This window comes from Rhinolophus sinicus, linkage group LG05, assembly GCF_036562045.2.
Source record: "Rhinolophus sinicus isolate RSC01 linkage group LG05, ASM3656204v1, whole genome shotgun sequence".
Classification (NCBI taxonomy): Eukaryota; Metazoa; Chordata; class Mammalia; order Chiroptera; family Rhinolophidae; genus Rhinolophus; species Rhinolophus sinicus.
The window spans coordinates 112,772,622-112,787,483 of NC_133755.1; the positions used below are offsets into that span (position 1 = coordinate 112,772,622).

General features: G+C 36.5%; 1 protein-coding gene across 4 annotated transcripts in view; it reads right to left on the reverse strand.

Annotated features, from left to right (window-relative positions):
* Positions 1 to 2,326: 2,326 nt before the first annotated feature.
* COL12A1 (collagen type XII alpha 1 chain) overlaps positions 2,327 to 14,862 on the reverse strand; it is a 113,497-nt gene continuing 100,961 nt past the window's right edge. For 3 of the 4 annotated variants that reach the window (XM_074333207.1, XM_074333210.1, XM_074333208.1), the window contains 8 exons: positions 14,240 to 14,293; positions 12,644 to 12,715; positions 9,421 to 9,456; positions 9,246 to 9,312; positions 7,767 to 7,955; positions 6,760 to 6,828; positions 5,598 to 5,768; positions 3,056 to 3,362 (listed from right to left, as the gene is read on the reverse strand). In XM_074333207.1, coding sequence (XP_074189308.1) covers positions 3,190 to 3,362; positions 5,598 to 5,768; positions 6,760 to 6,828; positions 7,767 to 7,955; positions 9,246 to 9,312; positions 9,421 to 9,456; positions 12,644 to 12,715; positions 14,240 to 14,293 — 831 coding nt within the window. In that variant the 3' untranslated portion in view covers positions 3,056 to 3,189. Of the gene's footprint in view, positions 4,565 to 5,597; positions 5,769 to 6,759; positions 6,829 to 7,766; positions 7,956 to 9,245; positions 9,313 to 9,420; positions 9,457 to 12,643; positions 12,716 to 14,239; positions 14,294 to 14,862 lie in introns of all 4 variants that reach the window. The other variant, XM_074333209.1, reaches the window with a different exon arrangement.

Sequence of the window (14,862 nt, forward strand, 5' to 3'; positions counted from 1 at the left end):
TGATGGAGACAAGGTCTGTAAGTGACCAGCATATATGGTAGGTCTTTCCCTGAAAGCAAGTTCACATGATTTTTTTCCAATAGCCTTCAGCAGCCTGGATCTCAGAGTGAAAAAGTTAATAAAGGTTCACTTAGACATTCATATCTAAATTCATTTTCTAAGGACAAATATAAGGTGATATAGGGGTTAATTAATTTGTATATAAAGGATTGCCTTTGAAAATAAAAGATTTACCGCAGCTATTCTTTGTATAATTGGCTACTCTTTACAAGGCACACAGACCACATGAGGATAGTATAATCCAAACCCCTTTTATTGTGGAGAAGTTATAACTAAAACCAAATGAGGAATAATCTCATGTGCCAAATACAGTGCAATGGATACAATAAAATAATAAACACTCAGGAACAATTACATTGACTTTATTTGTACAAAAAATATGTTTGAGCAACTGCATAGGCAACATAATTCTTTACAGACTCAAAATTAGACACTCAAAAATCTGAGAAAATATATATGCAACCACCTTTTAAACTTGCCAAATTGTTAATGCATTGTACAAGATATTCTATAAAACTACTCAGAAATAATGATCTATTTAAGTGCTATTTTAAAATTTTGAAACCTTTCTTATTATAGCCCTCATTAGAAGCTACAACCTCTTCCCACAGGTATTTCAAGCTAGTGTCTTAACAATAAGAGCCCTAGCTTCAAATATAAATTATAAATAATGAATTTCTTATAATGCTTCCCCAAATGTAAAGAGCTAGGAAAAGTGTTTCAAGTTGTTGTGTATTCCACCAACGAAACTTTGAATATTTAAACCAGCACTTACATATTTCATTTTGTGAGGTTTTACCATTAGTTTTCAAAATGACACTATCTGGTCTTTTCTCCCTATCACTTGTCAATATGCACTCAATCAGGGATTACAAAAATGATTTTAATGTAAGATTCAGCAAACATAATTAAGGAGAAAATAGACTATGAAAATAAAAATCACAATGTATCTCACTTGGTTAATTTTGTGCTTATCCCCTGGTTAGGAATGCTTTGGCCCCTCATCTCACCTCCCAGCATAGACTAGAAAGTAGTAAACATCAAGAATCTAATCCATACCTAAGCAGTGAGAGAAACTGGAATTCTTTTGTGCCTCAGACCCATGTGGCCTTGGGCCACAGCTGGGTCAGTGACGAGGTACTGAACCCACCTTCATGCTCCTGATACAGCAGCTCTTTGTCAAGGAGCATCAGAAACACAAACGAACCATAAATTAATTAAAATGAATTCATAGAACATGGAGATTTGAAAGTGCATGCTCAGGGAGTAGGTGTCCCCAGGAAGACAGAGGGAGGGGTGGAGAGGAGAGTATCTGGTGATAAAACAGGGTTAAGAACCACAAGACCTAGGGTTTTTGTCTTGTCCTGATACTAATTAGCTCAGCCTGTTTTTTTTTCCTATGTGAAGTAAGTAATTGGACTGGGAAGCTCGCAGTGGTGTCTTCCACCTTGAAAAGTGTACATATTGGGAATTACAGGTGAATGCTGTGAATTTAGCAATCTGCTTGAAACCTTGCGAACACAGGAGATTCATTTATTGTCTATTCCTTTTGATCTCCGTCTCCAGGATGTATTTAACTTAGATGTTTTGCTCTGCAGAAAATCTCTATCACTACCTCTCTCTCTTTAATTGATGTTTGTTCTTTCAAATCAACATTTACATTGTTTTCTTTGACACTTAGAATGATATTATTGGCATTCGTGAAAGTGCAAAAGGAAGGTACCGTGTTTCCCCGAAAATAAGACCTAACCAGAAAATAAGCCTTAGCATGATTTTTCAGGATGATATTCTCTAAACATAAGCCCTAATGCATCTTTTGGAGCAAAAATTAATATAAAACCCAGTCTTATTTTCAGGGAAACACAGTATCAGTAAATGTAAAAATTTCCATTAAGGAACTTCCCATTTTGCAATTAAACATGCTATTGGATAAAGTATGGTATAGGAAAGTGATTAAATGCATACAAAATCATGTGGGTTGTTAAAGGTTATTTGGTTGTTTGGGGTCTCCTAGGATACCTAGTTGTTTTTTCCACCAACCCACACATCCTCTACATTCCTAATAAAGCTTTTGGAATCAGCTTGGCTTTTAAAGGTTCTCACCACTCTCTTTCTATGACTTCACCATATCATTAAAAATCTAAAGTTATTTAGCATAATTTAATATGTTAGCAAGATTTGTAACTGTATCCAAGGATATAAACTTGTTTGTTGTAACAACTGCCTAAACAGTCTAAAAGGCCATTCAAAGAAAACACAGACCATGTCAAATTTTCAGTAGTTTTATTGAAAAATGCCTCTTTTGTTTCAGAAATAAATAATATAAGGCAGTGAAATTCACAATCTGCAGTTAAAATATAAAAGCAGCAATTCTATGTTCATAGTCTTGCAAACATTTCCAACTGCTTTTGATAACTAAGAAACATTATGTTCTGAAAAAAAAGTTCATACTAAATATACAACACAAACATGCAATTCCATCTCTGCAGAATAATCTGCAATTTGGCATAAATGTTAGTGTGTCTAAAAGGAGGTTTAAGGCAATATGGAACTGTATCCAGTTGATACAATAATTTCAGCTACATGGTTTAAGGTTTGTGGTTGTTAAAGGAGATGTATAAGAGCATTCTATGCCATAATGTATAACAGAAAATAGAAGAGGAAGATAAATAATTGCAACGGAGTTGACTTTTCCCTCCTTTTTGGTTTTAGGAGGGGAATTACTTGAATCGTGGTGTAATTGAATTGCAAATAGGTATTGGAAACGATAAACTGCCCTCTGGAAATATACAGTAGTTCTGGGTTCCAGGACTTACTGCTTAACCTAAGAGTTTCACTGAGGCTGCCCGCTGTACAAACTAAAGGCACAAGGCACGTTCTCTCCTTGCAGCTTTTGTGAATGAAGTATTTTGCAAGCTTTTCAAGGGCAAAGGCAAGATGTCTACAGAATGCGTGCAGCGCGCTAGGCTTCCTGCAGAAACAAGGTTCTCTACAGTCAGAAAGGGTACTCTTGGATGAAGCAACGCCGGAAGAAACATCGCAGATAAGACGCACACTGCTCTATCTGACCTGTAAATGAGAATCCCAACACCACCCCCGAGCCTGGCCGCGCAGGGCGCAGTCTCAGGTTCACTGCCCTGGGCCGTGGGGCAGGGCGCGCCGCCAGCGCACGTGGGGAGGATGCTCGTCCGCAGGCTCATCGGCTCCATAATCTTCGTACTCGTCTGTCCGCTCCGGCTCCACTGGCACGATGAAGGGCTCGCGCTCAGGCAGGTAGGCCCCGCCCTCGGGCACGTATGGCTCTGTCCGATTCAACATTACAGTTATGGCATGATTTGGTAGATACACACACAGCAAAAGCTAAATCATCACCTGAGGTGATAGCACTCCAGTCTTAATAATCTCATAACTATAAATAGATAAATTACAATGTGCTGATTACTTCCATTTGCAGTGAGAATTTGGTGATGCTCAAATAATGTAATGAATGGCACTTAAAAAAAAAATACCTTCAAAGATCCAGCAGTAAATACAATCATTGCACAAATACCTGGGAAAGGTCAGAGACTGGGCCAAAGAACTGTAAACGTAGAACCTAGGTAGGATTTTCGCAAATCCCCAAGTAACTGTTCATGACTTCGAACTCCTCAATTCAAAGAACAGTTTGGAAAGATGAGGAGGTGAGGGGAAGTTTTGTTGACTCCTAGAAACTTAACTCTGGAGGTGAAAATCAACTATCACCAGGTAATATACAGTACATGACATTTTTCTGTGGCTGTCTCTCCCACAGACTGAGTTACAGCTGGTGGGTGAGGAACACCAGTGACTACAGCGAAACAGGAAGAAAAAAGTGATTATAAAACTTTGGTTTGAAAATTGCAATTACAAAACCCAGATGAGAGTTCATGTACAAAAAATAATAATCATGAGACACATGCCCTGAATCAGACACATCGCTAACAAGCAAGAGAGGAGGAGATTCCATTCGGTGTTATTCCGGCACAGAGCAAGCAGCAGGCTTTGATGCAGAAGCTTATTGTAGGGTTGTTAAGTGATTTTAGTGGACAGGATCACATACAAATCATTTACAAGCCACAATTAGTTTATTATTTACATAAGACATTTCTCTTTAACCAGGTTAATTCTTTTTCTCAAAATGGCATCATGTCCGCTGGTTAGTAGTTTTATTATGCGCCTCTTTCACAACTGAGGCTTCTCATGGCTGTGTGTTTGAACTTTTTTTTAAATAATATTTTTCTACATTATTACTGAAATGCATCAGGCTTATAAATTAACACCACTGTTTTTTGTCTCATTCAAGTTAGTATAAAGAGTCTCCACCCTCCTTTATGATGTTGACCCGGTTCGTTAACCATATCTGTGGTGAGATTTCCATACAGACTCATTTCCTAATAAGCATGTGCGCAAACATCTCAGAAACAGGATTTTCATGTATTCAAACTGTAAGCAGCACTGGCGACTTAGAAAATTTGTTAGCCGGAACCTGAAACAGGTCAAAGATGATAGTTTTTAAAAGTTGAATTACTATGCAAAAAATATATTTACACATCCATCTAAGTATGTAATGGTTAAAGTATATATACATATATATATATCCATATATTTCCAGTTATTCACACATATCATAAGGCAGAGGTAACTTAAATTTCATTTATAAAGCATTAAATTATAATTTTGTGAGTGGGTTGCATGAGAAATTCACATTAAGATTCATTATTACTTTTGGTCATATGTAAGTATTCACATAAATATATAGATATATAGATATTTAGATATTCAACTACTCATGCACTATTTGCTAGTAGCCAACCATATCAAACAGCAGTATCATTTTGAAACTTGCAAGATGCTTGAGGGTGTGCTGATGAAAAGGACACCGCTGACCACTGCATGGCTTCCTTATTCCAGATCAGCAATTGTCCCCTGTCCCCACGTTCCCCAAAATCAGAGATAAGAGAATTGAAAACACTAGAATTTCACTACTAACTCTTTTTTTAAAATTAGGTACCAGGTTTTATAAATACTAATTCAATGAACAGTGTGAGACACTGAATTATTTTCAGTTGTCTGCACCATGTTATCAAATAATTTGCCTATACATTAGATGCCCAAAACAAATTTTTATGTACATATATTCTTAGTATTCTACAATTGTATTCAACAAATCCATGTTCCCAACCTTTAGGTTAGGGGGAAAAAAAAAAAAGAAAAAAAAACGTCAATTGGTATAGCATTCTTTGAACATCCAAAAGAAATATGGAGAGTTTTATGATGTTATTTGGTAAATGAAGAAATATTGGAAGGGAGAGAAAATAATTACTCAACTCCTGACAGTGAAATAATATTTTACGCTTTGAGAGAGAACTATATCACTACATAGTCAAAACACACAACTGAAAGAACTGATACTTTCAACAAATCCTTAAATTAATGTTCCTTCAATCCTAAGGAACTTCATTTCCATGAATGTTCTTTAATTCAGGTGAATTTGAGTTCCTACAATGGCAACAACATACCTGGATAGCCTTGCCCATTGTATGGGATGCTGGCGCACTGGGACGAGTCACAGTATCCAGGAGGACCTGGGGGTCCTCGGATACCTGAGTTTCCAGGGCGACCTGGAGGGCCAGGGGGACCTCTTGAACCTGTGGACCCTGGTGGACCTGTTCTGGATTCTCCTTGTGGACCTAGTAAAGGGTTGGAACAAAAATTTCCCCTCTTGTTAAATACTTCCCCTGAGTCAGTAAACAATACTTGAGGTACCTCCACTGCCTCAAGACTAGACAATTCACTAGTGTATGGTAAGAAAATATTTTCTTTAGAAATCACCAATATGAACCAGCATGGAACTTTCTGGTTCCAGTGAGTCATCAAGAGTTAATACCAGAACTCCAACTAATTTAATGATTTTTTTCAACGGAAACTGCTTTAGCAAGAATTAAGCCAAACTAAAGATCAATGTGTTCCCTGGTTTGCTCCTTCTCTCAGACAGATAAGACTTCCTGATGAAAATGGCTATATTAGCGCATTGGACTGCCAGGAAAACACGCTAAGTGCCTGCTCCACACCTCCAGACTATGTAAGCAATGTTATTTCTGGATCAAGTGATATTTATGGTTAACATAAATGTAAATATGTAACCACTAGGGCTGACCTTGGTTGCAAGAGCCCCATAGACCTTACAATGAAGAAAAAAATTTGTTTTCAATATAGTAAAGGAAATGTATAAAGCAGCTGCATAACCATTATTTCTTTCCACAGCATCAGTAAAGAACCTGTAAGTGAAATCTTGTGAGGTGTCAGGCTTTTTAGTGAGAATAATATTTTTTTTTCAATCTACTAACATCTTGAAGAATACTAGATGAAACAGGAAAGGACACTGTCCTTGAAAGCTATGAGACTAAACAAAACAAAGAGGAACTTCATGAAAAAGAAAACAGCAACCTTCTGTGTCAACTGAAACTCATACCTTCATGCGTTAAAGTTACAGTGAATGTTTAATAGAACACATTCAAACATGTTTTGAGTAAAGAGAACATAAAAATGAGGAGGTTATACAAGTGGAACTTCTTGCTAAAATATTTTCCATGATGGTAGACATGCCTGAAGCTAACAAGAGAAGCTTGTGTGCCCTCTCAGTAGTTATACCTTTCATTGTTCGATGTACTAGAGACCTACCTGGGGGACCCGGCGGCCCTCGTGCTCCTGGAGACCCAATACCCCTTTCACCTTTCTCTCCCGGCAAACCTAAGGCAGGATGAAAAGATAAAGCTCAAGAGGAAAATTATCTGGAAACATACAGTTTTTATTTTAACTGATAATACTTGATTCAATTAATTAATTTCCCTTAGTGAAAGCAGAACCTAATTTTTCACAGAAGTTCACTCTGTAAGCCAAATTCTTTCTAGACATTTGTGTAATTCCAGATTCATGGTCAAGAAATAATCTGGCTACAAGTCAGGGGAAAAATTATTTGAAGCAAACGAACATGTCTAATACAATTTTTTAGAAACAATTATTAGAAACAGAAATCCTGAATAAATAGTTACAACTCATTGAAAAAACATCTTAAAGCTCTCTTATCTTCAGTAGCCCTATTAGTGCAGCATCCACACCAACAGAATTATAGAAATATCTAAGTTTTCTTAAGAATGCTGACTACTACTTCAACCAAAGCCGAGTACCCAGAGTCCTAAAACATCTGGAATCAGATAATCTTATTTTTCTTTTTTTCCTTCAATTACACTTATCTACTACAAAATTAAAGCCAAACAAACACACAAAACCAGTGCCAGACCCTGAATAAAGGAACCAAAAAAAATTGGATCTAAAACTGTAGGGCTGCTTAAGTACCTTCAGTTGCTGCCCAACTCTGGCCAGTTAAACAATTAATAAGATTTTAGTGCCTGAATTTAGTTGGCCAAGATATAGCTTTTCCCATGAACAACCACCACCACCAGAAAATGGTATTATCTTTACTGATATCTCCTGACAAAATCTTCCTGCTTTCTAACATATGGATCTCTATGGCTTGTGGCCCCCTAAAGAAGAAAACACATTCGTGGACTGTCCAAACAAGACTAAAGTTTGCCAAGTTCAATCTTCCACATGCTTTTCAACCTGCCCCAGCTCCTACACTTGCAGATTCTTTCCTTTATCCCTACGCAGCAACCAGAAATGCCTACCTCGTTCTCCTGGGGGTCCCTGCATCCCTGGTGTGCCTGGGAAACCTGGTCGCCCCCCAGGTCCTGGTTCTCCTCTGGTTCCCGCGCTGCCTGGGGGGCCTGGGGGACCAGGTGGGCCTGGCTGGTTGCGACTGGAGTGGTAATCATTCGGAATCTGATTCAGCATCTGATTGAATCTGTTCATCTGACCTACAAATAGAAAAAGACTTGTTGGTAAGAAACTCAATAAGGGAAGAATGAGAGGGTGAAACTGTTTGCTCTTAGTGTTTAGTGAAATCCACCTCTATTCCTCCCCCTCCAGGAAACATTCTAATTATAACCCTACAAATAAAATAAAACACTCCAGTCACCAAGGACAAAATGATCCCTGATAAACAATTGTCTCCACAAAATACTGACCAAGTAAGCCACTAGCATTACTATAAACATCAAAGAGTTGTAAAAGTTTAATATGTCTGGGATAGAAAGTTCTGAGGTTCACCAGATGATGTCACTCGAAAGGGATCAAATATATGGTGACAGAAAGAGAACTGACTCTGGGTGTTGAACACACAATGTAATATATAGATGACGTATCACAGAATTGTACGCTTGAAATCTATGTAACTTCACTAACAATTGTCACCCCAATAAACTTTAATTAAAAATAAAGAGAACCTTTTTTATTCAATTTATTGGGGTGATGGTGGTTAGTAAAATTACATAGGCTTCAGGTGTACATTTCTGTTCTTGATAATTAGGCTTTAGTGTACATTGGAATTGCCTGAGATAATGTTGAAAAATACAGATTCCTGAGCCTCATCTCTAAAGACAACGCTTTACTATGTTTAGAGTATGGCCCAGGAACCCTCCTATCTAACGAGCAATACAGGTGATTTTAAAGCACGTGCTCTCAGGAGCACATTCCAAGAAACACTGATTAAGACTTCTGAAAGTGGGAACCCTGAATTTAAGGCCACACTTGGTTTGCAGGCACTGAGCTTTATTACTTAATTGGCTTCATGGAATAAGAAGAAAGAGTCTGTGAAAAATAAGGAGGCAATACAAATGTCCCCACCAAAAGGGACTTTCTATGATCAAGTTAATCTTGGTGGGTTCCTTCCTTAAAGTCATAGAATACCTTAAAGTTCATAACTTAAAAGAGCCAATGTTTGCTGCTTCCATATATACACAGATGAAGATCACTAAAAATCCTACAACATGGAAACTGAAAAGCCCTTTAAAAATATGATTTTGTATCAGACCAAATATAAAGATAACAGGTATAATTTTACCTTGAGTAATAATTTTATCTTAATGAAAAACATTAAAATATTACTAGCCTTATCTAACTGGGTATAAAATTGATAATGTATACCAATAAGAGATCATCAAAAATGAAACAGAAACATATATCTTAGAAACTTAATTACTCAAACTCTGCATTTTCCTACAATTAATTAAAAAGCATTCATACATTAAAAAGAAAAGAAATTTTACCACTGATCAATTGTTCACAGACTTGTCTTGCAACTGCCCGCATCATGTTCTGGGAAGCAATGTCTCCCTTGTTAATTAAATCAATGAGAATCATTAGCATATTATTTCTATAGTTTCAGACTTCAATGTTTACCACAAAAAAATAAATGTAAATCAAATTTTAAGAAATACATACTCTATCGCCTTTCTCTCCTTTCAATCCAGATGGACCCTAAAATACAGGAATTTTACACATTAGAAACTGACAAACATGGTCTAAAAAACAATTCATAAATGGACATGAGAAAAGACAGCAAGGTCTGTTTTCTAATGAATTAGCAAAATGACACATCACATTTATATCCATGTTACTCACCTTTTGCTTCTCTGTAAAAAGAAATCTAATTCCCCCTCCCACCCCACTCTCTCTGAAGCACATGTCCTCCAAAATAGTGCTGAGATGTGAATTTTATGATCATAATTTAGAAGTTATGTACTATGCATACATTTTATGATACTATTCACAATATAGTCCTGGAACTAAAATGTATATAAAAAATGCCCTTGGTACCATTATATTTTCTTTTACATCACTCTGGCTGGTTAACTCAGCTGGTTATTGCAGATTGTCCATGAGGTTAATCTTGGTTCAGTTCTAGTAAGAACCACTGGGCTTTTTGTCAATTCCCTAAATAAACATATATCTCTAACTTCTTCCTTTTTTTTTTTTTTTTTTTTTTTTTGTGCATTGAGTATAAAAGGAAACATATGTCTCCAATATTAAATAATTCAGTCCAAATGGTGGTCCTACATCTAAACACAACTACAGAATATTTGTTCCTACTCTATCAAGCTTCTCACTGGCCATGAGAGAATCTTAGAAGTAGTTTCCCTTATAGTGTAAGAAGTTTTTGTCTTTTAGCAATGTATATCCAGGCTAACAACTGCTATCACAGAAGGAAGATCTAAACCATTGATAAATCTAATGTTCAGATCATTCCCAAACCAAGTCATGCCTCATAGGCTCCAAGACTTTTGCCTGAACTACTGCAATATCCTCCCAACTGGACTTTTGCTTCCTGTTTTGCCCCTTTAGAGTCTATTCTCCACACAGAAGCCAGAGTGATATTTTTAAAAGGAGCATTTGATCACATCACTCTCTTTTGGCTGCAAAAGACCCCCATGACACTCAGAATAAAAGAATTCCTTATCATTGGCTAGATGGTCCACAGCTATCCGACCTCTTCCATTTCTCTTCCAGTCACTCTCGTGATTTCAAGCACCCAGCCAGGCCTCTCTGCTGTTTCTCACACGCCAGACTCATTGCTCACTCAGGGCTTTTATTCATGCTGTCCCCGCAGCCTAACATCCTCTTCCCACAGATCTTCAAACAGCTTCATTCCAATGTCACCACTGCACACAGGTTCTAACTACTGTTATCTAAAATAGTCATCTCCCCACCACCACAATTACTCTCTAACCCCTTAGTCTGTTTCTTTTTCTTCGTGTCATTCATCATCACCAGAAACTATATTACTTATTTACATGTTTGTGGTCTATAACCCACACTAGAATCTCCGTGAGAGCAAGGACTTTGTCTTGTTTATTGTTGTATCTCCAGATTCTAAAACACCGACTAGCACACTTAGGCACCATACAAGTAGGTGTTGAGTAAATGAATAAAATATTTCACAAGCAGTTCTTGAAAATATCCACTATACAACTTCAGGTGTTGTAAGCTGGCAAAAAGATACCATCACCTGGTTATAGTACTAATGTCATAAGCTAATCAGGATTGAGCCAAGCTCTCTGCTAAGACCTTTATACACCTATCTGCTAGTTTGGATTTTAGAAATTAAAGGTAAGATAGAATACAGAAGAAAAGGAGAGGCAATTTGCCACCATAGAAGGATAAGATAAAGGGAAAAAAAGAGGGTCAATAAAGGCCCAAATAAATGTTACCAAATTATAATCATAAGAAAAACTGGAATTTGACTCTCCCTTTGCCAAAAGTACTAGACTCATGAAAACACTATTATTATTGAATTTGGAGCCTTTTGTAAATTTCAGGGATTTTTTTTTTTCACTTTGACTGCTACTTTGAGATTGTTCTTGGGGTGTTTTTTAATTTATTGCCTCTGTGAGGTTGTTCTAATATCCATGGTTTATAGAAATCATATTTATTGCCAAATCTAAAGATCACATTTCAAATCAAGGAAGTAGAAGTTTCTTCTAGGTTTTTAGCTATAGATATCAATTATTACATCAGTAGTATTCTTACATGATACTCTTATTTTGCGCATAGTAAAACAAAATAGAATTCTATATAGGTAGAAAAATTCCATGTATTTTTATCTTCTCTTGTGAAGTTTCTGCCACGATTCATTGAGGAAAAGAGAGTAATAAAGGCAGGGTACACAGATTATAAAATATATCAGGAGTCCTTTAATCTTTATGCTGCTTGCTTAATTTTATGTAAACATGGGAGGCAAGCCATGTCACATAAAGATTATATCCTAGGTTTGTTTGACATTAATTTTTTTTAACTTGTGTTTATGTAACTAGGACAATACTTAAGAAAAGAGAAGTTCAGTTCAGAAAACAGCCCTGAGAGATGTGTGTCACTGCTAAAAGTTGGACTTAATTATCTTTAAGATAAATTTTCATATTTCAGAATTCTATTCAGACCCAAAAGCTGCTTAAAATAAATTCACACCTCATCCGTAAAAAATAAGGAGTAACTTGTAAAGAATATGAAGCCCAACATTCATTACAAATACTTCTGGATATTTTAGGAACTTCAAATTCAGTTTTGGAAATACTAATTCTAAAATACCAGATATCTATTATTTTCACCAAAACACCTAACTAAAAGGAAGTTGAACTGGATGTAAGTTGGAGCAGGGCAGTATAAAAAAGTAAAATAGCAGATTAGATCAATCCTTTTAATTTCGGGACTATGTTCTTAGCAACCTTAAGGAAAGGAAAAGACCAAGCGGCTTGGCTGATGATACTACCAAAGGGTTAATATCTGCACATGACACACGGAAGTGCCACACACCACCATCATGTATTTTTCTATGGTGAGCAGCATACCACTCCTACATAAAAAGAATCATTCTGCTGACCCAGCTTTGAGTGTTTATACAGTGCAGAAACATGTGTCTTGGCTCATAATCCCACTCTCCTTTTAAAGAAGTCCTATGACCACAGTTTTCATCCCAAAATGTCCTAACTCTAAGAGAGAAAAACTTTAGAATTAGTACCAAGTTAAAACCATGGGTTTAGTAGAGTTTCAACAAAAGCTTTGAACGCATTACAACAGATATAACATAAGTAAATATGCCAAAAGCCTTTCCGTCTCCTCATTATTGATGGCCACAAGTAAATAACTCTAGACATGCAAGCTGTCCACTTACGGGCCTGCCGTGGTCTCCGGGCTTTCCTGGTTTCCCACTTGGTCCTGTGACTCCTGGAGAGCCTGGGCTTCCCTACAACACATAGGTCAGGAAAGGGAATGTTATGATGAAAGAAAAATCCCATCTAAAGTAAACTAACAAAGCGTGGCCAGCTTTAAAAGCTTTTCAATGAGACAGCACATAATCACATATTAAGAAAGAGTAAAACCAAATTTTAAGTTAACATCTAGGGAATAAAATCTTGAAAATTCCTATTCAATGTTTATGAACTATATAGTTCTAAAATAGAGTTTGAGACTATTTGAAAAATATTTACATATATATAATCAGTTTCACAATTCACAGATAGTGATCCCAGTAAATTGATTACAAAATGAATCTGCAGAAAGCAATTCCTGTTTTTCAGTTTATTTCTATTACATAACCAGACAAGCCATCAAAAGACAGGAGTGAAAACTTTGGCTGGGGAAAAAATTAAGGTAGCCAGTTTTGTGCTAAATTGGGCACCATCATGGCGGAGTCTTCCCTTGTCTGATGGAAATTGCACTCTCGGCCTAAAAATTCACTTTTTCTTTGGTGCATTCTCCATACTTCCACTCTCTTCTGTCATATCAGCACCCTTCACCTCATCAAAACCATAGGAATTACTCCTTGTTTCTTTTAACACACCTTCAAGACATTTTAGCCATATTTTTCAATACATTATGTTCTAAAGCCTAAAATTTCCTTAAAATAGAATCATCAGATTTGATAAAATAACTAATCCTTTACTTCATCAATTATGCAAATTTTCAGCTCAGTAGTAAAAACTTAAGTGGAAATTTACTATACATTTTCACTCCCCTTTACCTGAGAACATATATAGGTATTAGACATACATAAGATTATTTTAACATATTCTCTTGAATCTTCATATCATGCCATAAAACATGAAGAGCATTCATCACCTCAAAGAATTTAATTGTGATCTCACTCGGACACAGGTATACAGATGACACTTTCAAAACCATTGGCTTTAGTATTTTCCCCAAAGATCTTAATCCGAAGACATACTTGGGTAAAATTTACTTCTTCAGAATGACTGATAGCTGTTCAGCAATAAATATCCATAAAGTGCAAATATCATAGGCCACAGATTCTTAAAATTGTAGAACAGGAAGTAACCAGTGAAGTCATAAAATTTCACCAGCCAATGTGGGGATGGGAGGAACTGAGGCACTAACCAACTACTGACCAAGTTACTTAAGGATATTTTCCTACTTTTTAAATATAACTTGATTAAACAGAAAAACTGTATTTTAAATTCTTTGAGGTGATGAATGCTCTTGATGTTCTATGGCATGATATGAAGATTCAAGAGAATATGTTAAAATAATCTTATTTATGTTTAATACCTATATATGTTCCACATGTGCTGTGGGGTATTTTAACATGTATGTTTTCCCCAGTGTATTTTGATTTAGGAAAATAAAAATAAACAGCAACCCCAATGGCATAACCCACAGCACAAATGGAATTATCTCAAAGGCCAGGTTTACAGGCTCTTCTCTAGAAAAATGGGGGAAGGGGATAACAATGTAACCATTCCATTCTTACCGGTGGCCCTGGTGGACCCCTGGGTCCCATTGTACCATCTTTTCCAGTAAAGCCCTATTGTAAAAAACAAAATTAATTATGGATTAGTGACATAACGACCAAGTGAAAAGGAAAGACACAAAACAGGTTGCTAAGTGTGAAGGGTAAAGGATTTAACCCAATTTGCTGTTTGCGGGTAACCTTTCATTATAAAGACAAATAGACCAAAAGAAGTGATTTCCAATTTAACTTACACCTTGTACTGAATAATTAATTTCTATACTCACTCATTTATATAGTTATAATATAAAGTAGTTATAAATAAAACCATTTTAAGACAAACTAATCTCCAAAGAAGGCATTTCTTTCATGAACATACGTACTAACTTTTGCTTTTGTAAGAGTGTGAAGTCCGAAGGAAGACTAACCCTTTCTACTGAAAAGTCAATGTCCACAACTGGCACAGGAAGGATCCAAGTGCAATAAGAGAAATGTTGCTAAGAAAAGCACGTGGTCTCATAAGAGATGAAGGAGAGGCCAACCACCTGTTTAGAAAACTCCCTTCTTCATTCTCTAAGCAAGGGCAGGACTACTGATGTCTCCAATCCTAGGGAATTCCTCTCCTCCCTCCCCAAAAATGAGGC